Source organism: Bubalus kerabau, chromosome 1, assembly GCF_029407905.1.
Source record: "Bubalus kerabau isolate K-KA32 ecotype Philippines breed swamp buffalo chromosome 1, PCC_UOA_SB_1v2, whole genome shotgun sequence".
NCBI classification, from domain to species: Eukaryota; Metazoa; Chordata; class Mammalia; order Artiodactyla; family Bovidae; genus Bubalus; species Bubalus kerabau.
In genome coordinates, this window is record NC_073624.1 from 231,385,866 (window position 1) to 231,411,322 (window position 25,457).

Genomic DNA, 25,457 nt, shown 5'->3' on the forward strand with positions numbered 1-25,457 from the left:
AATGAGGCAGATAATATGAGTGGTTGAATGTGGTTTTGGTTCACAGGTACAAAAGGCCTCCAGAGAAATCCAAAAACCAGAAAAGACATAGCCTGAGAGGTACCAGTACTGACTAGTATCATCTACATTTCTCTTGGAAAGATAAAGAAGCCACTAATTAATATAGAGATGCTGGGGTTTGATGAATGTATATAACATCCACAAAAGAAGTCAAACTGGGAATGGGAATATGGGAGAACTATCAGAATAAAAATAGATAATTATGCATAGACACCTGTGGAGTTGGCTACCGAATGGTTGATGGGTTGGGTCAATTCATAGAGGGCTTGGTATGTTCCAAATACACACCCCAAAAGGCCCAGGATGCTGATCATGATGTCCTTCACAATGGTAATACAGTTCATGTCTTCAGGGTAAAAGGTGATGAGCTCCAGGAAGGGAGGGATGATGAGGGCCAGGGCACTGCTGCTCACGGAGCCCACCAGGGAGATGACCAGGTCCAGGCGGGGGATGAGGATGGCTGAGACACCTGTGGGGGGAGAAGAGGTTTAGAATCATGGAATGTTCCTTCAGGAAGGGAGCCCAGAAACAAACCATTTGTTTGGAGCCTTATAATTCCCAGACGCCTGAGACACCATCTGGAGAGGTGGGAAAGCAGCTCATTGTGAACTTGAGCAGCGATCAAGCACTGTGGCTCTGGACTTCCACATTTGTTTTAACACCAATTTACATGCTCTCCTTTCATGCTTTATCTATTGAGTTTTTCCACATATAATATTTATTGATAAGGATTCTCTATCACCCATCTGTAATGATCTTCTCATTGCAGAGTTGGGGAAGTCTAGAACTCTAGAGGGAATGGGTCATGCCCAAGGTCACATACAGCTGAGACGAGAATCCAATGAGACGGGATTCCCTCAACTGTAAAAGAGTCCTGGAGACTTTAAGATGAAATTTACTCTCTCTCTTGCACAACAATCCTACAGTTGTTTGAGATACAGATACAGAATTAACCCAAGCCTTTGTTTCTCCAGGCAAAACCTCCCTAGTTCTTTCCTTCATTCCTCACAGGCCAGCATTTTAAATTTTCTTAGAGAAAGCATTTCCCAGCCCTATTCACAATGTTTCCCAAACATCTACAATGGCACCTGATATCAAATGAACTAGGAAATGAATGAACAGAAGGAAGAAAGGGAGGGATGGGGGAAGGGAGGAGAAAATGACTTCCAAGAATTTAACAAAGCAGCCCTTTGAGGTTCTTCCTATAGTTAAGCACCGCCTTAAGAGGACTTCACATTAATTTTTGATAGGAAGGAATATGGCACAGTGGAAAACCCAGACTTTGGCGCCACTCAACCTGCATCCAAATCTCAACTGTGTCACTTAGCAGCTATATGATGTGAGCATGTTACTTCATTTCCTGGGTCACAGTTCCTTCAGCTGATAATATTACATAGTTAGGCTGTCCTGAGTATTACATAATCTCAGTGTTGTGCCTGACATATAGGAGGCATATAGGAATGAATAAATGACACTTCTTTCTCCCACAAACCAGCCAATGTATTCTACGTGTAGATAGTAGAGATTACTGTAACATTTACTCTGTGACAGTTTTGTTAACCCATTTTTCAGCTGGAAACTTGAGGCTCAGGGAGGTAAAATATGTTGCTTGGCTGGTGGCCGAGCCAGCGATAGTGGGGTAGCTGTCAGTGTGGCTGCAAGCCACAGCACTGGGCAAAGAGAGCCCTTTCGTCCTACTCACAGGTCAGACAGACCAAGGCTGTGCGGACAGACAGGTCTGCAAACAGCGCCCAGCTCTCTGACACCTGGGAGATGATGACGGGGATGATGATCTCAGCTGGGACGTGGAACTGGAGGGCATAGGTGAAGAAGATGCCGATGGAGTACATCAGCTTGACTGACTGGTACAACCTGTAGAGAGAGAGGGACAGCACATGAAAATTGATGTGGCTCCAGGGCAGGGCCATGCAGAATTTGCTCACTGCTTGGAAGCTGGGATTGTTAAGTTATATCACTACCTAACTTCCACTGACTCAGCCTGACGTCATTAGAGCCACTTGGGAAGTTTATTAAAAGTGCACATTCATGGAGATTCTCATTTAATAGGCTTGTAGCTTAGGAATCTGTGCCTTCTTTCTTCTTCTTCTTCTTCTTTTTTTTAAAGGTATATCTGCATAGAGTAAAGTTCACAGTACAAAGATTATATTCCCTCCCACCTTTGATTCCCAGTCTCCAGTTCCTCCTTCCACAAGCAACTCCTCTAAGTTTTCTTGACGGCCCTCCAGAAATACTGTAGACACAAACTTATACAGAAAGTAGGTACACATACAGAAGCACCCTTTACGTACCACTGATTTGTTTTTGTTCATTAAATATTTCTTAGATATTGTTCCCCATCAGTACACATAGATCTGGCTCTTCTATTTAATAGCTGCTGATATTCCAATTGCATGGATATACTATGATTTGTTTAATTTTAAAGATATTTTTATTGGAGTGTAGTTGATTTACAATGTTGTTTTAGTTTCAGGTATATAGCAAAGTGGATCAGATATATATATATATATACACACACACATATCCCCTCTTTTTTTTAAGATTCTTTTCCCATATAGGCCATTACAGAGTACTGAATTACGTTCCCTGTGCTATAAAGCAAGTTCTTGCTAGTTATCTATTTTTATAATCTTTAACTGCTCCCCAATTAATAGACATTTAGATTATTCCTAGTCTTCTGTCAGTAAACAATGCAGCAGAGAATATGCTTGTACATATACCTATGCACATATACTATACAACCCCAGATGTAAAAATGCTGAGTAAAATTATATGTGATTTCACATTTTGATAACTCTCATTAAAGGGAACCCTCACACACTGTTGTAAATTAGTGCAGCTACTGTGGAAAACAGTATACCGGTTCCTTAAAAAACTAAAAACAGAACTACCATATCACTCAGTAATTCCAGTCCTGGGTATGTAACTGAAAAAAATTAAAACTCTGATTCAAAAAGATACATGCACTCCCATGTTTGTGTGAAAGTTGCTCAGTTGTGTCCAACTCTTTGCAACCCCATGGACTATACAGGCCAGAATACTGCGGTGGGTAGCCTTTCCCTTCCCAAACCAGGGATCAAACCCAGGTCTCTTGCATTGCTGGAAGATTCTTTACCAGCTGAGCCACAAGGGAAACCCCTATGTTCATCACAGCATTATTTACAATTGCCAAGATATGGAAGCACCAAATGAAAAGATAAAGAAGACATGGTTTATGTATATAATGGAATGCTGTGCTGTGCTTAGCTGCTCAGTCGTGTCTGACTCTTTGTGACCCCATGAACTGTAGCCTGTCAGGCACCTCTGTACATGGGATTCTCCAGACAAGAATACTGGAGTGGGTTGCCATGCTCTCCTACAGTGGATCTTCCCAAACCAAGGATTGAATCCAGGTCTCTTGCACTGCAGGTGGATCTGAGCCACCAGTGAAGCCCAACAATACTGGAGTGGGTATCCTATCTGTTCTCCAGGGGATCTTCTGACCCAGGAATCCATCCAGGGCCTCCTGCATTGAAGGCGGATTCTTTACCAGCTGAGCTACCAGGGAAGCCCATAATGAAATGCTACTCAGCCATAAAGAAGAATGAAATTTTGCCATTTGCAACAGTGTGGACGGACTTGGAGGGTATTACGCTAAAGTGAAGTAAGTTAGACAAAGACAAATACTGTATAGCATCACTTATATGTGGAATAAAAAAAATAACTAGTGAATATAACAAAAAAGAAGCACATTCACAGATACAGAGAACCAACTAGTGGTTACCAGTGAGGAGAGGGGTGGAGGGAAGGGCAAGATAGTTGCAGGGAACTAACAGGTACAAACTACTGTGTATAAAATAAGTGAGCTACAGAATATATGGTACAACACAGGGAATATAGCCAATATTATATAATAACTATAAATGGAACATAACATTTATTAATAAAAATTGTGACTCACTATGTTATACACTGGAAACTTATGCAACATTGTACATCAACTATACCTCAATAAAAAGAAATAAAAAATAAAATTTTGATAGCTCTTGACATACTGCTCATTTGTTGTCCGAGTACAGTGGAGTGCTCCATCCTTGGAAAAACACAGTGTGTGAACACATGTTGGTTTGTGCCATTGTGTTTTGTAAAACTGACATTTCTATTATTAGGAGTGAGACAGAGCAATTTTTCAAATATATAAATTGTTATTTTTGTTTTAATTTGCCTGCGAACTATTGTTCACATCCATTTCTTCTTGGTCTTTTGCTTATTCCTTCTTTAAGGCTGGAGAATTTCATCACCAGCCAGGCTCAGAGAAGGTGTGAGGTCCTTATGGCACCTGATGCCCATTTTTTCCAGCTGATATCCCAGAAGGAAAGTGCCCTGCCCAAGGTAGTGGCAACCCGAATTCCCCAGAATAAGAACAGCATATTAAGTTGATATCTTACTGGTATAAAATAAGTCACAATTTCAAGGAAATTCCACATGAATTATCTCATCCGGTCATTACAACACAGTGAAATGGGTAGGACTGGTGATATTTTTCTCACGTTATAGCTGTGGCTTCATGGGAAATGAACACCCTCCTCCCCGACCCCCCCCACCCTCCCCCGCCTCCCACCCGCCCCGACCCCCCCACCTCCTGTGTTCTACTGACTTCCAAAAGACCAAGGCTGTGGGGGAGACTAACAATGATAATAGCTAATACTCGGTGAGCACTTACTGCATACCAGACACTTGTCTAAGCGTTTTATGTATTTGAAGCCAATTTGCCCTCACAGTCACTCCCTAAGAGACAGTGTGGCAGTCATTTGTGCTGCTCAGCTGCTCACCAAACACCTCTGAGTCTTCCAGACATGTGGCAGAATTTCACTTCCGTGTCCTCTGCAGTGAGGCATGGTCACTTGCTTTGATTGATTAAGTGTGAACAGAAGAGACAGGTTACTTCCTAGAGAAATTTTAGGGCCTTCATGGTGAAGGGTGTGATTCAATGTGCTCTTTGCCATGGCAGCTAACGAAGTTTCAGGGGTGGCTGGCTGATCAGTTTGGGTCTTGGAAGTTGGGATGGTGCAGAGCTGAGCCCCAGCCATCCCATAATGGACATGTAGCATGAGCATACAATTAAACATTTGTGTGTGTTCAGCCACTGAGATTCAGGAGTGGCTTATTTTGTTTATTACCAGAGCATAACCAATCGTGACTGATACAAATAGGCAAGAGTAATATCCTTATTTTACCGAGGGTGGAAATGAGGTCTGCAAGATTAGGTAGCTTGTCCAAGGTCACATGAGAACCAGGATCAAATCCCATTGCTCAGATGTAGAATCTGTGCTCTTGGTTCTACTGGCAGCTTAGTCATTCTGCACGTACTACTGCCAGAATAAAGGCAATGGCTAATACTTGATGAACGCTATATGGCAGTGCCCCAAATGTTTCCTGGATGAATGAATGAATGAGTAAATGAATGAATGATTAATGCAAGAACTTCAGTCAAATTTCCAGGTGGGGTACAGCAATGGCAGTCTAGGCCCATTTCTGGAACTGGGGACCTGAGTAGTTGTCCACACGCAGGACTCTCAATCACTACTTCAGAGTTATACTTTTTGTTGTTGCTGTTTCTGTTCCCTAAGCTCTCCCAGATCGTTCCTGTTTGAAAGCCTTTGAACCACAGAGTCAGACAGAATTCAGTTTCAACTTTTCATGAACAACATGAAATGGGAAAGTTACTTACAGCCTTTTCACATATCAACTTCCTGATCTAATTCAATGGAGTTGATAATAATAATGCTAACCCATAGGGCTGTTGAGAGAATTAAATGAGATGATACACAATGCCTGGATTATTAAATGTACTTGTTATTATAACACAGATACTAGCAGTCAATATTTTGTTGTTGATCATGAATCAAGGATGCCCCATTCTGCTGCTGAGACTCAGACTCTGTGACTCCCCTCCTCTTCCCCCCAGTCCCAGATGGGCAGGGACATACCAGCAATTGGGCAAGTTGAGGGTGATGCTGGCCTGGGTGTTCGACCCAAACTTCATGTAGCCCAGTGTCCCCAGGCAGATGTAGAGGACGATGACAAGGGACATCCCCCAGTACAGAACAAAGGAAAACTGCTGTGGATGCTTCATCTGGTTTTTGAGAGGTAGAACCTGGAGGTGAAAGGAGGTTAAGAAAGAAAAGGTAGAAGGAGAGAAAGCAGGTTTCCTCTCAAGGTTGGACATCCTTCTCCAGGTGGCCCAGAGTCAGGAAGGGTCCACATGCCCTTTTGTCTCCTCCCACATTTTCTATAGCCAAGAGTGCCCCATCTTCAAGGTTTGGTGTGGTGTACAGAGCAGGCGGCATCCTGCAAATGGAGACTGACTTTCCCTTCTCCCACGAGATCATATTCTGCACTTTTCATAAGTACTACTATTTAGACACCTGGAACAAAGACTGGCTTCCATAGAGAGAACTGAGGACTCTCAAATTCCACACCCATCTTACCATGCCGACACCTTCAAATGTGAAGATGGCTGTACCGAAGAACAATAAGAAGGTCTTCCAGCTTGCCATCAAGGGTAGGTTCCTGGGATCTGGAATCTCCTAAAAGGAAGAAGAAGGGCATTGGTTTTTCCAAGGCATAGAAGTCACCCCAAATCTGGTAGAGAGTTAGGCTTGCCTGACGTCAGCAGGGACAGTATTAGAAGCACCCATGAGACATCTAAAGCTGAGTCAGCCTTCTCAACTTTTAAAAAAGTTACTTCTTTTACACATAGCATACGATTTACCATTTTAAACATCTTGAGTGTACAATTCAGTGGCATTAAGAACATTCACATTGTTGTACAATCATCACCAATTTCATCTCCAGAACATTATTATCATTCCCAGCTGAAACTGTGCACCCATTAAATAATAACTCCCTATTACCCAGTCCCCCTGGAAACGCCTATTTGACTTTCTGTCTCTATAAATGTGATTGTTCTAGGTACCTCATATAAGTGAACTCATATAATACTTCTCTTTTTGTGACTGACTTATTTCACTAAGCATAGTGCCCTCAAGTTTCATCCATGTTGTAACATGGATCAGAATTTTATTCCTTTCCAAGGAATACATTATATATGTTTAATTTTGATTTACCACATCTTTACATGGAAAAAGGAACCCAGGGAGGAGAAGGAATTGCCCAAGGCCACTCTACCCGTCAGTGGCACAGTCCAGATATGAATTCAGGTCTTGTGTTTTCCGTTCTCTAATACCTCTTTCCCATCACTTCTCTCAGAGCTGTGAAGTATTGGCACAGCAGCTACCACTGATCTAGAAGGAATGATTATTTTAATAAGATTCCTGTGGGCAGAATAATGTCCACATCATAATCCCTGGAACTTTGAGTATGTTACATTACTTGGCATGGGAGAATTAAGTTTCTAGACTGAATTAAGGTAGCTAATCAACTAAATTTAGTAGGAGATTACCCTGGATTATCTGGGTGGGTTTGGTGTAATCACAAGGGTCTTTTAAAGTGGAAGAGGGAACCAGGAGAGAGAACCAGAGAGATGGCAGCGTGAGAAAGACACGGCCTGACGCTGCTGGTTTTGAAGAGGGAAGTGGGCCGTGAGCCAAGGCCTGAGGGCGGCTTCTAGAAGCTGGAGAAGGCAAAGAAACAGATTCTCCCCACAAGCTTCCAGAAAGAAATGCAGCCGTGCCCAGTGAGACCTCAAGAGTTCTGAGATAATTCTGTGTAAAGTTACTAGATTTGTGATCATTTGTCACAGCAGCAGCAGAAAACTAATACAACCCCAGAGACTTTCAAAGAAATGAAACTGCAATAGGGAATTTCAGGGCCTATAATGATAGCAAAGCATGAGGCAAAATGACTGTATTTAGGGGAACATCTACTGTTTATCAGTTTCCTTGTCTGTGAACTGGGGATAAAGTAGCACTACTTCCATAACAACATCATTGTGAAGATTTAGTGAATTAATCAACATAAAGAAATTGGCACAAAGTAAATTGAATTCCTTTATCATCCATATATCTCTGGTCAACCTATCACTATTACAATTTTCATTGGTTACTTGGCTGAGGTTTATCTCCCCAAGTGATTGTAGCCTCCATGAGAGCAGACAGCTTGTCAGTTTTACTTATCACTGAATCTCTTGTCCCCTGTACATTGCTTGGATCACAGAAAGTGAAAGTAAAGTCACTCAGTAGTGTCCGACTCTTTGCGACCCCATGGACTGCAGCCTACCAGGCTCCTCTGTCCATGGGATTTTCCAGGCAATAGTACTGGAGTGGATCACAGAAGGTATCAATAACTATTTGTTGAAAGACCCATTGCTATCTAATGTGACGATGACAATGATGATGATGAGTAGCTTTTATAGCCTGTGGGGCAGAAGAGTTCACAGACATCACTTGAGCAGGTCACCTTTCTCGCTTTCATCTGCCCATAATGACAGTGTCTCAGAAGCCCTGGACCTTGACCCTTCTGCAGTGGTTTTGGGCACAGACCTGCATGATATACTGAAAGATCAGAGCCATGCTGCCCAGGGTGGTGATGTTGGCCAGCGTGGAGAAGATGGACAGCACCCTGAGGTTCTGGATAAACACCAGCAGGATCAGGAAGGGAAGGATCATCAGCATGTAGAACCGAATGTCCACGTTGGGGGTCAGCACCAGGATCTTCCTGGGTTCGCAGGTTTTGGAGGTCACGTGGACTTCTTCCACCATCTGATGTGAAGCACAATGAAAGGCAGTATAATTATAGTTGCTACATTAACAAAGGAAACCCAGTTAAGTTTCAATTTCAGATAATTAACAGATAACTTTTTAGTAAAAGTATGTCCCAAATATTATACAAAGATACACTTGTAGTAAAAACAAATTGCTGCTTATCTGAAATTTCAACTTAATTGGGTTTCCTATACTTTTATTTGTCACATTTGGTAATCCTAAACTGTAGTACCCATGATTGTGACAACCGGGAACCCTTAGAATCATCAAATCTCAAGGCTAAAACATCATTCTGTCATCTAGCCCAACCTCTTCTTATGTACCAAATAGTTCTCTTTCATATATCCAGAGAACAGGAAATGATTACACAGGAGTATCTTCTTCAACTTTAGATAGTGCTAAAAGTTAGAAAGCTAGAATTTGAGCAAAATCTGTCTGCTTGAATATTCTATCCATAACGCTTGTCATAGTTTTGACTATTTGAATGCACAAAAACAAGTATACTACTTCTATTTCATGAAGCCAAGAAAGAATGCTATGATTGACTTGTAATGCCTGTTAGGAATGCAATGAGGGCAAGATTGCAACTTGTTTGCTTTAGTTATCTTCTACATGACAACCTTGAGATACGTAAAGAAAATCTCATCAACACTTCCAGGCTAAAAATTCTCAATTATTTCTGATTGTACATGACTGTAAGCCATCCTGGCTGCATTCCTCAGATGTTGCTTTGGCTTCCCTATGATCTGTTTAAAGAGTGATTTCCAGGACAGAAAGAACTCCCAACCAAAGCCTGATTAGGGAGTAGAAATAAAGCCTCTCCTACCATGATCCAAAAGCTTTACTTTTGCTAATGCAACCCTAGCAGCAAGAGGTCTGCTTTCCCCCACTCTGCCCAGAAGAGACCTCTTTACCTGTTGTAAATTGTCTGCCATAAACATAAAATAAACACTGCAGAAGCCCAGTTGGGTGATGATTAATAAGAAGCTGACAGTGTACCTGAGAAAGAAAAGAAGAGGCAGACAGAGGAGATATGAATTATTTTTAATGCATTTATTTTTATTTTTGAGACAATTATTTCTTTTGTTATTATTTTTACTATTTCCCCATTTTTTAACTTTCAAGTTTAAATTTCAAGTCCACAGTAGAAGTTGAAAGACTAGTATAATTAACATCATATATCCTTTCACTAGACTTACTGATTGTTAACTTTTAGGTCTAACTGCATTATGTATAGATGGAAGAATGTGTTCATCCATACACACACACACACACACACACACACACACACACACACGTGTGTGTGTGCATTTTTTCAGAACTACTTTAAAATTAACTGCAGATGTTATAACATGTCAATAAAAACTGTAATACCTTCTTTAGTACTATGATATCCAACTTCAATATCCTCAAATATATAGTCTATGTTTTACTTTATTATTATTTATTTTTACTTCTTTTTTTTTTTTTTTGCTGTGCTGCTGGGCTTGTGGGATCTTAGTTCCCTGACTAGGGACTGAACCTGGGTCCTCAGGAGTGAAAGCTCTGAATCCTAACCACCAGACTGCCAGGGAATTCCCAAATATTTTAAATAACCCGATTCTCTCCAAAGTATCTTTTATAGCTGTTTTTAAACTTTTTTGGATTCAGGATCTAATTACATTTCATATGTTGCATTTGCCTATGTTTCTCTAGTCTTTCTTTTCAGGTAGAGCAGCCCTATACATATCTACGCTTTTTGTTTCCCGTGACATTGGCTTTTGGGGAAGAGTCTAGGCCATCTGTCTCGTAGAATGTCCCACCGTGTGGACTTACGTGACTGTTTCCTCGTGATTCAGAAAAGCAAGCCTACCACACAGGTGACACTTTGTACTTATATTTCATCATACTGGGAGGCACAGGATGTCCTGTGGTTCTACTGTGATGTGAATTCTAGGCCTCTCCATTATAAGTACACATTTCCTGCTTTGCAACCTGTAGGTAAAACTATGAGATGGCATGAAGAGCCTGTCTTCCTCAAGCCAAAGGTTTTAACATTCATTGATAATCTTTGTTGCATCAGTTATTTCATTGGTTGGTTGCAAGGTGTTCTGTCATTTTATCTAAGTTTATTAGCTAGCAACTAAGAAAAATGCATTCTCTTCCTCTTTTTTATCACAATAAATTCACATTAATTATTCTTTATTTATTATATTCTGCCATTGTCATTATTCTTCTGGATTCTTAAATTGTCCTGAATTTGGAGATGTATTTATTTACTTTTTTGTGAGAACATTTTGAGAGTTCTACATTTAAAAAACTTTTTAATTGGAGGATAATTGCTTAACAATGTTGTGTTGGTTTCTGATGTGTAACATCATGGATCAACTGTAAAGTATACACATATCTCCTCCCTCTTAAGCCTCCCTCCCACCAACCCCTCTATCCCACCATTTATTTTTTTCAAAAGATCAAAAGTATGTTCCTCTACTTAGGTTCTAATGTTTAGATCCATGTTTTCCAAGACTGGGTTGTAGTAACCAATGCATCAGAATCATCTGAGGTTGGTGATTCCTGGCTCTCATATCAGCCTGTTGAGTCAGAAGCTTGGCAGTGTCATGTGAGACTTCAGAAGGGAGATTTTTTTTTTCTCTTTATAATGAAGATTTTCAAGCATACAAGAAAGCAATGATAATCATTCAATGACTCCTCATGAGCTCATCCCAGCCTCAACAATTAACTTTTAGGCAATCTTCTTCCATCTATTCCTTCACCCCCACTGCACACAAGCTTCTTCTGTTGGAGTATTTGAAGTTAAGGGAAAAAAATAAGCAAGGTGAGGGGAATATAGCAAATTAAAGTATTTGAAGTATTCCACCTGTAAATAATTCAGTACGTGGTTCTAATGGACAAGAATTTAAATAAAATATAACCATCATGCCCTTAATCACCCCTTACAAAATTAACAATAATTTCTTTCTTTTTAAAAATATTTACTCATTTATTTGGCTGCACCTGGTCTTAGCTGCAGCATGAGGGATCTTCGATCTTAGTTGTGGCATGTGGGAACTAGATCCCACATCTGATCTAGGGATCGAACTGACCAGGGATGGAACCTGGATCCTCTGAATGGGGAGCGTGGAGCCTAAGCTACTGGACCACCAGTGAAGTCCCACAATAATTTCTTATATCATTTAATATTCCACCATAGTCAAATTTTTCCAATTTTTTTCAAAAATATTTCAGAGTTGGTTTCTAAACAAGTCTCTACATTGCATTGTGTTATTATGTCTCAAGTTTTTTAATCTGGTATATTCCCCTTGCCTTGTTTATTTTTTTCTCTTGGAATTTTAATTTTTTTGATTGGTGTTGAAGATGCCAGAAAATTTCCTTGTAGTATGTTTAACTTTCTATATTCAGTGGATGAATTCATAATGTCATTTATCTTGTTCTTCTATCCCCTGTATTTCCTATAAGCTGATATTAGATCTAGTGGCTTGATAAGATTGAGGTTCTTCCTTTCTGTTTCGGGCAAGGGTATTTCAGAGGTGGCTCTCTGTACTCCCTGTTGAATCCTATTATAAGACACATTGTGTCTGGTTGTCCAGTGTCCAAACATGAGATGACTAGAAGGGGTCAGGTGATGCCTGTGTGTTCTTCCTTTATCATTTTCCAATGACCTTTCACAATGAGGGTAGTTGCTTACATGGAATAGATAATTTTTAATCAAACTCCCCAGGTATCTCTTAACACACTAAAGATGACAAATTATTGGTTTAAATAAAATAGTTTCCTAATTCTTTCTCAGTTACTGGCCTTCTTTCTCATTGCCCCAGAGAAACGGCGTAGTGTAGTGGGCGAGAGCTGAATGTTCTAGATTTCAGTCTGTGCTCTGCCATTAGACTCCTGGGTAACTTAAACCAAACTTATGACTCTATCTGGTCTTAATTTTCTTCCATTTGAATAGATATAGATATACTGATCTTTAAGGAGCCTTCTTGCCTGAAAGTTTTATTCAGGGTGTCATCAGAAGCTGATAACTTGGTGAGAAAGGATGGACAGTTGTGAGATCTCTGTTATTACTGCCTCGTGCCTCTCCCGTCTGACAATCAGAGTGATTCCTGACATTCTCGAGAGAGGAGTTGCAGGAGGGATCTTGGCAGGTGAGGGACTGACAACTCCTTGAGGGCTCTGTTGGGAAAGGCTAACATGTTAGGTGCTTGCTTGAAGCTCTGCTTCTCCACTATCTGTGTCTTTGATCCTAGACATGTTATTCTATCTCTGTGAGCCTTGGTCACTGTATTTCTTCCCAATAAAGATGCACCACCTACCTCACAAGGTCATGGAAATGATCAGAGGCGATCAGATACAGGAAAGCATTTTGTATACCATAGAGTTTTTATCCAATCAGTGAACAAGCTAAATTGTAATGTTCACTATTAGGAGGACGATTAAATAAAACCACAGGATCCATCTATATGGATGGGGAACATTGTGAGACTTACAAAACAATGAAGTCAATTTGTATGTCCCAATATGGAAAGAAATTAGAGACATAATGTTAGATGAAAGAGCAAATTTCCAATAAATACTCCAATTAATATACAAGAAAATACAAAACATATATTTCCACTTGCACAGATATATCCTGTTCATGCAGAGAGAAAGTCTAGAGGAATATTTACTAACTATATATCAGTGACTTCATTTTATTTATTTATTTTGGGCCACACTGCACAGCTTGTGGGATCTTACTTCCCTGACCAGGGATTGAACCTGGGCCCTTGGCAGTGAGAGCGCAGAATCCTAGCCACTGAACCTCCAGGGAAGTCCTGGAGATTACTTCTTGAATGAAGAGTGGGATGGGGGATGAAGCTATCAGAGGAGATTCTTTATATTGGTCAATAGCTTTCAATAAAAACATATTCATTTAAAACTTTTGTTACTCAGGTGGTGCGGTGGTAAAGACTCCACCCGACAATGCAGGAGACAAAAAAGACGAAAACCCAGGTTTAATCCCTGGGTTAGGAAGATCCCCTGGAGAAGGGAATGGCAACACATTCCAGTATTCTTGCTGGGGAAATCCCATAGACAGAGGAGCCTGGTGGGCTACAGTCCATGGGGTCAAAAAGAAGCTGGACACAACTGAGCATGCCCATGCAATGTACTAGCAGTAAAGGAAGAACAGGTGAGCATTTTTATTGCTGTTGTTGTTATTATTACTATTACTCCTGTGATATCTGGGCTTCCCTTGTGGCTCAGCTGGTAAAGAATCCGCCTGCAATGCCAGAGACCTGGGTTCGATCCCTGGGTTGGGAAGATCCCCTGGAGGAGAGAAAGGTTACCCATGCTAGTATTCTGGCCTGGAGAATTCCATGGACTGTACAGTCCATGGGGTTGCAAAGAGTCGGAAACGACTGAGCGACTTTCATTCATTCACTCATTTGTGATGTCTATGACGACTACCTTCCCCACACTGAGTGTGTCCTCAGCCAGGCATTTGGGCAGGTTTCGAGACTGTACATCATGGCTTCTCCATAGTTCACAAAAGTCTTCTGCAGCCTGAAGAACGGACAAACAATGCATACCTTAATTTTTTTTAAGTACAATTTATTCCCAAAGGGAGTAATTACTATATGTTCATGTATTAACATGGAACATTTTGGTAATTTTCTAGCAATGGTATCATTGAGTTATTTTATAATGGTACACTTTTAAAAGTTTTAGAATTCTGCCTCTTATTTTTTGTAGTTGTCTTTATTAACACTAATTTTTAAGTGGATAGTATTATTATTTAGGTGGACAGTAGCTTGGAATTGATTAGGTCAGCAAACAAGGACAGTGAGGATGTGGAAGCTGTGAGGTGTGCAGACCTAGTCAGGGGGAGGGGAGAGAGGGGAATGAGGTGTAAGTATGGCCAAGAGAGTGGTTCTACCTTTTCTGAACTGACATTCACTTCTTCACTTCTGAGGGTGCTGAACATTTAAGATGCTTTCCCTGGACCAGATCCCATGCAAAGGTGATCTTTTAGCCTCCTGCCCAGCACCCCTGTCAGATGTGACACCCCAGTTCTAGCCCATCCCTCTTCCCCCATCTCTCCTTCTCCAGGTGGCCTTTCCAAAGGAAGGCGGAGGCCCTCTGGAGCACTGCTGACAAGCAAGTGGAAACAAGTTGCCTACGTCCCTGGAGTTAATTGCATGACTGAGGGGAGTAACTTGGAGAGAGAAAGAGACCCAGACTTGTCAGGAAACCAGAGTTTAAGTATCAACACGTCCCCCTCAGATGGCCAGGAGACCTTGAGCAAGTCTTTTTATACTTTGGGGCTTCAGTTTTTTTTCTTCACTGGGTTTTGGGGAGAAGACAGTGAGAGATGGATATGGTGATGCACTGGGAATATGGCACGATGCTTCTGTTTTTATTATTATTCAATGTGCCTGGCATTTGAAATACAGATGAGGTTACATTGCATAGGACTGGCAAGTATATTAGTCTGAAGATTGCAGATTCAAAAGCAATGGGGACCAGAAAGCTATCAGTATTGTGGTGAGAATGACTGGGTGTAAGACAAAACAGGGAATCGTGGAGACAGAGGTCAAGGCTCTAGTACATGTCCTGTTCCAAAAGGGGTTGATCAGGATGTGGCTCTAGCTGAATGATGCAGGAATGAAGTCACAGAGGTAGCAGAATGTCTAACTGGCAAGAAGGTGTAGATTTTTTTTTTTTTAATGTGAAATCTCCAGGTTTTTAAATGTTGGCTAAAAACAAAAACCCCCCAAAACTGTAGAAGTCCTCCATAATATATCTAAAAACTACCATGAGTCTGTAACCCTATATTAGAAAAAGAAAAGAAAAAAACAAATCAACAAAAACAAAAGTCAGGGAAAGGCTATAATAAATGACATATATTAAAAGGCTGTATGATGGTAAAATGGTCCCAGGAGGCTTGAGGGAAGAAAAAGATTTGCAGATAAGTTAAGGGGTAGAGTCAGACAGGTCTTGGAATACCAGCTTTGCCACTTCCTAGCTGTGTGACATTCAGCAAGGCATTTAACTCTCCCAAGCCTCAGTTTACTCATGTGTAAAATGGGAATAATGGTGCCTACCATAAAATTTTACTGTAAGGAATAAATAAAAGAAGGCTTGCAAAACTCTTGCTATGTACCTGGAACAATGTAATTGTGCAATAAATTTAATTGCTAAATGTGTAAATGCTCTTAACAGTGTTTCATGAGCTGGAAAGTACTACACAAGTTAGGTGTGACTGATACATACTCCAAACGCACCAACTTGGGTTATGATAATTTGACTTTATGAGGAGCTTCATTTAACATCTCTGCTTTGACTCACAAGGCCTTTCTGCACAATGAGGAGGACATATTTAGATTTGCCTGCCTTGGGAGCAGCTGAGTCCTGCGGAGAGAAAATCTCCAGGCTGTGGCTGTAAGGCATTGCTAATTACTGTGAGTTGCTAGTTTATATATATGAAATTCTCAGCATTGTTTGTCTTCTACGGCATTTGCCTTTTTTTCTGGAATTTTGTTTTACATTAAAGTTTTAAATATACAAACACTGTGTTGTATATATGCTTTATTAGAGATTGAAATCACTGTGAATTATTCATCTCATTGCTAACTATGTTTTTTTTCACTATTACTAAATTGTCCCCAAAAGGACTTACTTGGAATAAATTTCCCTTCCAAGGTGTGTGTACTGGAGCTGGGGGAAGACCAGGAGATAGGAGGTGGAGAGATTAAGAGGAAGTATCTCGAATACACATGGGTGTGTATAGGGCAAATTTGCATTTCTTATTACTTCTGATCTTTCTAGGAATGGATACTTGGGCTCATAGGAGCTTGGCAAAGTGCTCCAACTAGTTAGCAGCAGACCTGTGCCTGGAACTTGGAGTTTCCAGTAGGATTTTATTCACTCCCTTCACCGCCTCAGAGCAGCAGGGGCACTGGCCTGGAGAAGTGGCCAGCTAATTGGGAATCGGGTCAGTGATCCCGGGAAACTTAGCACACCCTCAGTTGGAGCCTGGTGCCATTTGGTGAGAGAGATGATGGAGACAGAGAAGCAGAACTCTCACCTCTGGCTTAGGTGATGAGCACAATGCAACAGGATGACCATGCAATGCACGGTGAGGATCCCGATGGCCAGCAGGCTGAAAGGACCGACCTGCAGGGGAATGGAGAGGTGGGCACAGTGAACCACAAATGGATGCTCCCACACCTGGCCCTCTCCCTGCTTAGGTGCTGGGGTCCCTCTTATAACAGAGATTTTTGGATGAGAACCCTAGGATGACAGCCCCCGCCTGAATGTCCTTGTACCCCTAGATGCTCTGGCTTGAATGTTCTTCTTAGCATCACTGCAAAGTGGCTGTCCAACCTGTGCTAGAATACTTCTGATAACAAAGAGCTCATTACCTCCCAGACAGGCCATGCCTTTCCTCATCTACCTTTAGTTCCACTTGAGAACCCTCATTCCTTTTCATATCCCAGTCCTTACCTCCTCCAAGATGCTTGAATACCAAGGTTCCTCTTAAGGACTAGTTTTCTTCTTCTAGTACGGGGTTATCAAAAGAGGCACTATTGACATTTTGGGCCAGCTGATGTTTCTGTTGCAGGGGGCTGTCCTGTACATTGTGGGCTATTTAGCAACATCTCTGGCCTCTACTCACTGGATTTCAGAAGCATTCCCTCTCTTTCTATCCCAATTTGTCACAACCAAGAGTGGTTCTAGACATAGTAAATGTCTTAAGGTCTATTAGTCACTCAGTTGCATTGAACTCTGTGCAACCTCATGGACTGTATCTTGCCAGGGTCCTCTGTCCATGGGATTCTCCAGGCAAGAACACTAGAATGGGTTGCCATTTCCTTCTCCAGGAGATCTTCCTGACCCAGGGATCGAACCCGTGTCTCTTGCATATTTTTAAAGTATTTATATTTATTTATTTATTTGGCTGCTCCAGGTCCTAGTTGTGGCATACAAACTCTCAGTTGCAGCATGTGGGATCCAGTTTCCCAAACAGGATTGAACCTGGGCCCCTGCATTGGGAGTGCAGAGTCTTAGCCAATGGACCACCAGGGAAGTCCTTCCATTTTATTTTTTTTAACTAAAAATTGTATGTACTTAAAGTGAACAACGTGATTTGATATACATACACACAGAAATGATTACTAGAATTGAGCTAATGAACAAGTCTTCTCCTCACATGGTCTTCATTTTTTAAATATGTGATGAAATTATAAAGTAGGGCTTCCCTGGTGGCCCAGACACAAGATTAAAAAGTAGGGCTCATTATTATTATATTTTGGCCATGCTGCATGTGGGATCTTAGTTCCCTGACCAGGGATCAAACCTGTGCCCCCTACAGTGTAGAAGCATAGAGTCTTAACCACTGGACCACCAGGGAAGTCCAAGCAGGCCTCATTATTAATCATTATCTCCCAAGTGTGATCACAGGGCAGAGAGCAAAGAGGGACTCTCTCACCCTCTTTGTGTTGGACACCTGTGACTTTATAGATGTGACCTATGCTAACAGTATCATGAAGAAACAAATGAGAGATGAAGAGCACCGCTAGAGTTCACCGGAATGTAGCCTCCATATAGCAGAAGACTGTTTTTTGGTCTTGCATACATCTATATTGCCAGAGCTTAAGAATAATAGATGCTCAATATATATTTCTCAAATGAATCATGATTAGAGGTTCTGATGGGACTTGGAGGATAAAGAAATCACCTAATAACTCTTAGGAAGCAAAAATCAAAGGATAAAGGAGTTGTCTTAAAATGCAAAGACTGCACCAGCAAAGAGAGCCTGGCTGAAGGCCATGTGCTAATAATGTTCTTCAAAAGTTCTAGAACCCTGAGAATTCTAAAGGGGGAAACGTCCCATCTCTGTTGGAACTGATACAGATTGGAAGTCATGTCAGAAGCCAGGGTCTCAATGTGACTTTTTTAGACACGAGGGCCATTTACAGGCTTGGAGAGAGGGGGAAATTTGCTTCAACTAAATTGAAATCATCTATCTATTCAACTCTGTAGAACAAACTGGAACTTTCAGTGTGGCAGTATCTACAAGCAGGTACTGTGTAAAGGAGGGTGTAAAGATGAATCAGAGAGTTCCTGCCCTCAGAGATTTCAGGTAAGTGAGGAAGCTGGGAATGTAAAAAATGAAGCATGTTCCATCTTTGTAAGTGCTGTAAGAATTCCAGGTTAGACAGCTATAAGTTCTAGAAAAACACAAGGTGAAGGAATTTTAATAGACAGAGGAAGGGGATTTCAGAGGACTTCAGAAAGGGAAACAAAGAATCAGGATTTTTAAAATTTTACAGAGGAGGGGGATTTCAAAAGACAGAAATAAGGGAGATGGGAACAGCATAAGGTAGAGGACAGAGGAGGGAGGGCACAGGAGGTGGCATGGGATTGGTGGAGCCTTGGTCACCCTCATCTTCCAAAATTACCTTCTCACAGTCAAATGGATGGAAACAGGAGTTACACACTGAAATGCCTGGAGGTGCCAGGCTACTGACATCAATGAACGAAATGGCAAGGATATAATCCTAGGAAGTTGGGAGAACTGTGGCAAAGTAGATTCTGAATTAGTATGTGAGTTATGGTGAATCCTTAAGAATATGGTGGGGAGGGGGAACTGGATGAAGGTGGTCAAAAGTAACAGACTTCCAAATATGACATAAATAGGTAACGGGGACGTAATGCACAACATGACAACAGTAGTTAACACTGTTAATGGTATATTTGAAAGGTGCAAAGAGAGGAGATCCTAAACGTTCTCATCACAAGCAAAAACAATACCTATTTCTATAATCCTATGAGGAGATAGATATTAACTAAACTTATTATGGTAATCATTTTACAGTATATGCAGTGTGTGTGGTAAGTCACTTTGGTTGTGTCAGACTCTTGTGTGATCCTGTGGACAACCATAGAGCCAGCCAGGCTCCTCTGTCCATGGGATTTCCCAGGCAAGAATACTGTAGTGGGTTGCCATGCCCTCCTCCAGGATATGCAGTATACCTTAAATTAATATAGAGGTGGTTTTCAATTATATTTCAATAAAATTGGGGGAAATATGGCCTGTCCCCTCTAGGTATGTTCCATTTAGCTCCAGGTTGGCTCCAGAGGATTGATGCCAATAGGTTCATTTCCCATTGCAAAGAGTGCTCCCAAATTGCCAATTGATAAACAATGCTAAGGCTGTAGGAGCCTGCCAACCCTTTCCCTTAAATGGGGAGACGTGGTTCCCATTCCACAAGTCCATCTTACCAATAAGCCGGCATTTTTCATGGCCAGAGGAAGTCCCAGGAGCCCTGTGCCAATGTTGCATTTCAGTAAGTGAATCAAGGTTTGCATCATCCTGTAGGGGGAGCACAGGGCAACAAAAGGGTATGTTAGTGGAAAAAAATGTGACCCAGCGCTCGGGCTTCTTTCAGTCTCTCCAGCACCCTCTGGTGGGAAGATGGACAAAATCAGATGAAATGGACTCTCCATTTTACTCTGGTTTTTTTTTTTAGTTTTTTTTAAATTTTATTTTATTTTTAAACTTTACATAATTGTATTAGTTTTGCCAAATAGTTCCCAGGATCTGTTCTGCAACCTTTGATCCAGAGCTGGTGCTAGTTCAGGTGACTCAAGAAATATATACCATATACTGTGCTGTGCTCTGCTTAGCTGCTCAGTTGTGTTCGACTCTTTGTGACCCCGTGGACTGCAGCCCGCCGGGCTCCTCTGTCCTTGGGATTTCCCAGGCAAGAATACTGGAGTGGGCTGCCATTCCCTTCTCCAGGGGATCTTCCCAACCCAGGGACTGAACCCAGGTCTCCTGCATTGCAGGTGGATTCTTTACCATACGAGCCACTAGGGAAGCCTACCACACACTAGGCTCTAAATAAAAAGTTAATAACCATTGCTATCATCCTGGATAACTTCCTGCTGCTGCTACTGCTGTGCTGTGCTCAGTTGTGTCTTACTCTTTGCAAAACCCCTTGGACTGTAGCCTGTCAGGCTCCTCTATGGGATTTCCCAGGCAAGAATACTGGAGTGGGTATTTCCTCCTTCAAGGGATCTTCCTGACCCAGGAATTGAACTCAACATCTCTTGTGTCTCTTGCACTAACAGGCAGATTCTTTACCACTTGAGTCACCTGGGAAGCCTGGATAACTCTGGGCTTCCGAAAAACTGTAACCTGCCTGGCTTCTCTGTCCATGTAATTTTCCAGGCAAGAATACTGGAGTGGGTTGCCATTCCCTACTCCAGGGGATCTTCCTGACCCAAGGATTGAACCTGCATCTCTTGGGTCTCCTGTATTGGCAGGTATATTCTTTACCACTAGCGCCACCTGGAAGGCCCCTCCAAACCCTTATGTTATCATACTTTATTTAAATAATCACTCATTGCGTCTGAGCTATCAATAATATCACAGCCAGATCTGAAGTCAAGATCTGGCTTCAATAAAATTATCATGCATACCTGTGTTATTTCATTAGGAAAAATTCCTGGAATGGTATTATTGATCAAAGGACTTTTATTTATAGTTATTTAAAAAACCCTAAGTAACACAGTATGAAGTTTAAAAGGTAAAACAAACAAAAGAAGAACCAAAAAAACCTTATATACTGAACATAAACGTCTCTTCTATCTGCCTCTCAGTCTCCCAATTCTCTTAGCCAGAAGCAACCACTAAGGCCAGTTGTGTGTGTGTGTGTACTTAAAAAAAAGCATACGTCAAATATTTGTATGTTTTATATAAATATGTGTTAGGACTTGACATACATCACAGCATTGCCATCTAGAAAGCTACCAATTTAATTCTTCCCAAAACAACATGAAAGTGGGCATTTCCTGACATCCTTAGCCAACACTGGGTATTGTCATTTACAATCTCTTCATGCCATGGATAGTATCTGATCTGATTACTAAATAATAGTTTAATTGACAATAAAGCCTTAAGGAAAAGAGCCATGTGTCTGAGTTTAGGGCAGTAAAAGTAGGGACATAGGGCTAGGAGGTGAACTTTTATTTTCTGGATGGGTTTGTATGAGGAAGGGAGGGGGCGGTGGAGAGAGAGAGAAGAAGGGAGAGAGGATATGAATAATAGCAGTTGTCGAAGGAGTGGAAAGCAGCCAGCCTGAGATAGAAACTGCTGAAGAAAGAGTAGTCAGCCTGGTATAGAAAACTGTTTCTGGAATCCACAAGTTCATGTAGGAGATGAGTACCTGTTTTTTGCAAAACCTGTGAAAAAGTTTGACATGGGTATAACTTTTCAGATTCTAAAGGTTTCGTCTTTAGTCCATGCGTGTCCTGTTCAGTGGGGTTAAATGTGGCCCAGCGCCGTGAGGCAGCAGTGCCGGACCTCAGGTGGGGAAGGGCAGTGGGGCCGCTTACGACAATCCATTGGCTTCCTCTGCAGGATGGATCCTCTCTGAAGTGATACTACTACTGCTCTCCGAGAGTGACTTGGACCGGTCATCCAAGGACTTGGGCTTGCTGGTGTTGTCCCTTGCAAGCAATGAGATCTTCAGCATGGTGGGTGGGTGGTGATGGCTGACGGTTAAGGCTTGTAACAGCCTTGAACCAGTCTCCCATGGGTTTTTCTCCAGAGAAACCAAGGCTGCAGGCCTGAGAAGCTGGCTCCCAATTCCTGAGCTGGTCCTGGCGCTGGTGACAGGGGGAAGCTGATGTTGATGACAGGCCTTGCCTGGCTTTGGGGACTTATGAGAGTCTCATCTCAGGATGGTCCTCAGTGCCCCTTGCGACTGCCCGGCCACACAGGACCTGCCTGGACTTTCAGCTGCTTCCAGTTCAGCCCTCAGTGCTTTAGGGCAAAGTGAACCGTGTGGCTGGGAGGAAGAAGACACCATTGGACTGGAGGTCCTGGTGCCTGGATGTGGGGCTAGGCTCAGGACTTGTCTCTCTTTGGTAAGGGGGAAATCAGAGCTACCTCACAATGGAGGCTGCCCAGCCAACAAGGTGCTGCTCGATTGCAGGATGCAGGTGTGGCTCTACAGAGGGTCCCATCACCTTCCCAGTGCGCGGATGGAGCAGCTTTGTTTTTAAATTGATGTATAGTTGATTTACAATATTACATTAGTTTTAGGTGTACAACATAGTGATACAAAAGTTCTATAGATTATCCTCTAACTAAAGTTACTATAAAGTATTGGCTATATTCCCAGTGCTGTACAATATGTCCTTGTAGCTTATTTATTTTCTACATAGTGGTTTGTACCTCTTAGTCCCCTCCCCCTATCTTGTCCTTCCTCCTCCCGCCATTGATATCCATTAGTTTGTTCTCTATATCTTTGTTTCCTCAGAGCTTGTCATATTCATTCCTTTGTTTCATCTTTTAGATTTCACATATAAGTGATAATGTACAGTATTTGTCTTTCTCTGTCTGACATTGCACCTTATAAGCATAATAACCTACAGGTTCATCCATGCTGCTGCAAATTTTTATCCTTTTTTATAACTAATAATTCATTGTATGTATGTATATATATATATACACACACACACACATTTTCTTTATCCATTCATCTGTTGATGTACACTTAAGTTGCTTCCATATCTTGGTAATAGTAAATAATGCTGCTGTGAATATTGGGGTGCATGTATCTTTTCAAATTAGTGTTTTGTTTTCTTTGGATATATACTCAGGATAGGAACTGCTGAATCATTTGGGAGTTCTTTTTTTTTTAGTTTTCTGAGGAACCTCCACACTGTCTTCCATAGCGCCTGCAACAGTTTTACATTTCCATCAAGTGTACAAGGCTTCCCTTTCCTCCACATTGTCCCAACATTTGTTATTGGCAGTCTTTTTGATGATAGCTATTCTGACAGGTGTGAGGTGATAGATCTCATTGTGGTTTTGATCTGCATTTCTCTGATGATTAGTGATGTTGAACAGATTTTCATGGGCCTGTTGGCCATCTGTATGTCTTCTTTGGAAAAGAAATGCATTTTTAATGGTTATTAATTTTTGCCTTTAAATATTTAATTTTTAACTCTTAATAGAATCCTGGCTTTGTCACTGACTAGCTGTGTAGCTTGGCCAAGTCACTTAACCTTTCTGTATCTTATTTTGCTCATCTATAAAGTGAGTAGACTAGTACTACCAATGTCAGAGGATTTTTAGAAAGATTAAATGAGTTAATATGTGTACAGCATTTAGAACAGTGCTTAATACTTGGTCAGCACCAAAAATTTATTACTGTTAATACATTTTCAGAATGACTAGCTAGTTTTTCCAACACCATATATTGAATAATCTTTTCCCTATTTAAAAGGTTTCTCTTATCATATTAATCAAATTTCTCTGTAGTCTGATCTGTTTTTGTATTTTCATTGGTTAGTCTTTTCTAATGCTAGTACCAAATTGTTTTAATTATGTAATATATTTAACACTTGATAGAAAGGGCCACTCATTTTACCTTTTTCATATTTTAATTCCCCTCCTCTGCATTAATTCCTCTTGATAACTTTAAGAATCTTCTAACTCCCCACCCCAATGCTGAAATGCAGCTGGGCATTTTACTGAGATTAAGTTGATTGATAGATTATATTGGGCAAAATGGTCATATTTACAATCTGAGTTTTCCAATCTAAAGCATGCATTATAACTGCTAATGCAAGTCTTAATTTATGCTTCTTAGCAGACTTTATTTTTCTTCACAGGTATAGTACATTTAAAAAGCTTGTTTCTAGGTGCTTTTGTTTCCTATTGCTGTATATAGGATTTCTAATAACCCCTTTTATTTATTATTATTATTTTTAGATTGAGGTGACATGATTTAAAACATTATATAGGTTTCATGTGTACAAGAGTGTTTCTACTTCTCTATATACTACAGCACGCTCACCACCAAAAGTTTGGTTTTCTTCCTAACACAGTTGTAGCCGTTGATCCATTTGGCCCTCCCCACCCCCCACCCTGCAACTGGAAGCTACTAATCTTTTCCCTGTATCTATGCATTTGTATTTTTTGTCCAGTTTGGTTTGTTCATTTGTTTTTGTTTATTAGTTTTTTATATTCCATATATTAAGTGAAATCATAGGGTATTTGTCTTTCTCTGTCTTATTTTACTTAGTATAATATCCTCAAGGTCCATCTCACAAATGGCAAAATTTCATATTTTTTGGTGGGTTAGTAGTATTCCATTGTATATCACATGTGTGTACTAATTTGCTTCAGGTATGTCTGATTTTTGCGACCCTATGGACTGTAGCCTGCCAGGCTCCTCTGTCTGGCGGATTCTTCAGGCAAGAATACTGGAGAGGGTAGCCATTCCCTTCTCCAGGGCATCTTCCTGACCAAGGGATATAACCACATCTCTTATATCTCCTGCACAGGCAGGCAAGTTTCTTTACCACTAGCACCACCCGGGAAGCCCTCTACTGTGTATGCTGCTGCTGCTAAGTCGCTTCAGTCGTGTCCAACTCTGTGCGACCCCATGGACTGCAGCTTACCAGGCTTATGCGTCCATGGGATTCTCCAGGCAAGAACACTGAAGTGGGTTGCCATTTCCTTCTCCAATGCATAAAAGTGGAAAGTGAAAGCGAAATCGCTCCGTCGTGACTGACTCTTAGCGACCCCATGGACTGCAGCCTACCAGGCTCCTCCATCCATGGGATTTTCCGGGCAACAGTACTGGAGTGGGGTGCCATTGCCTTCTCCCC

The 25,457-nt window shown here is 41.3% G+C and overlaps 1 protein-coding gene across 1 annotated transcript; it reads right to left on the reverse strand.

The window, feature by feature from the left end:
• Window positions 1–260: 260 nt before the first annotated feature.
• Window positions 261–22,306, reverse strand: SLC36A3 (solute carrier family 36 member 3). Its single transcript, XM_055551644.1, has 10 exons — window positions 22,167–22,306; window positions 20,049–20,139; window positions 16,849–16,937; window positions 14,229–14,324; window positions 9,698–9,782; window positions 8,562–8,780; window positions 6,549–6,647; window positions 6,048–6,214; window positions 1,763–1,932; window positions 261–529 (listed from the first exon to the last, which is right to left on the reverse strand). Exons 1-10 carry the CDS (start codon window positions 22,304–22,306, stop codon window positions 261–263), a joined length of 1,425 nt encoding a protein of 474 aa, XP_055407619.1.
• Window positions 22,307–25,457: the final 3,151 nt, after the last annotated feature.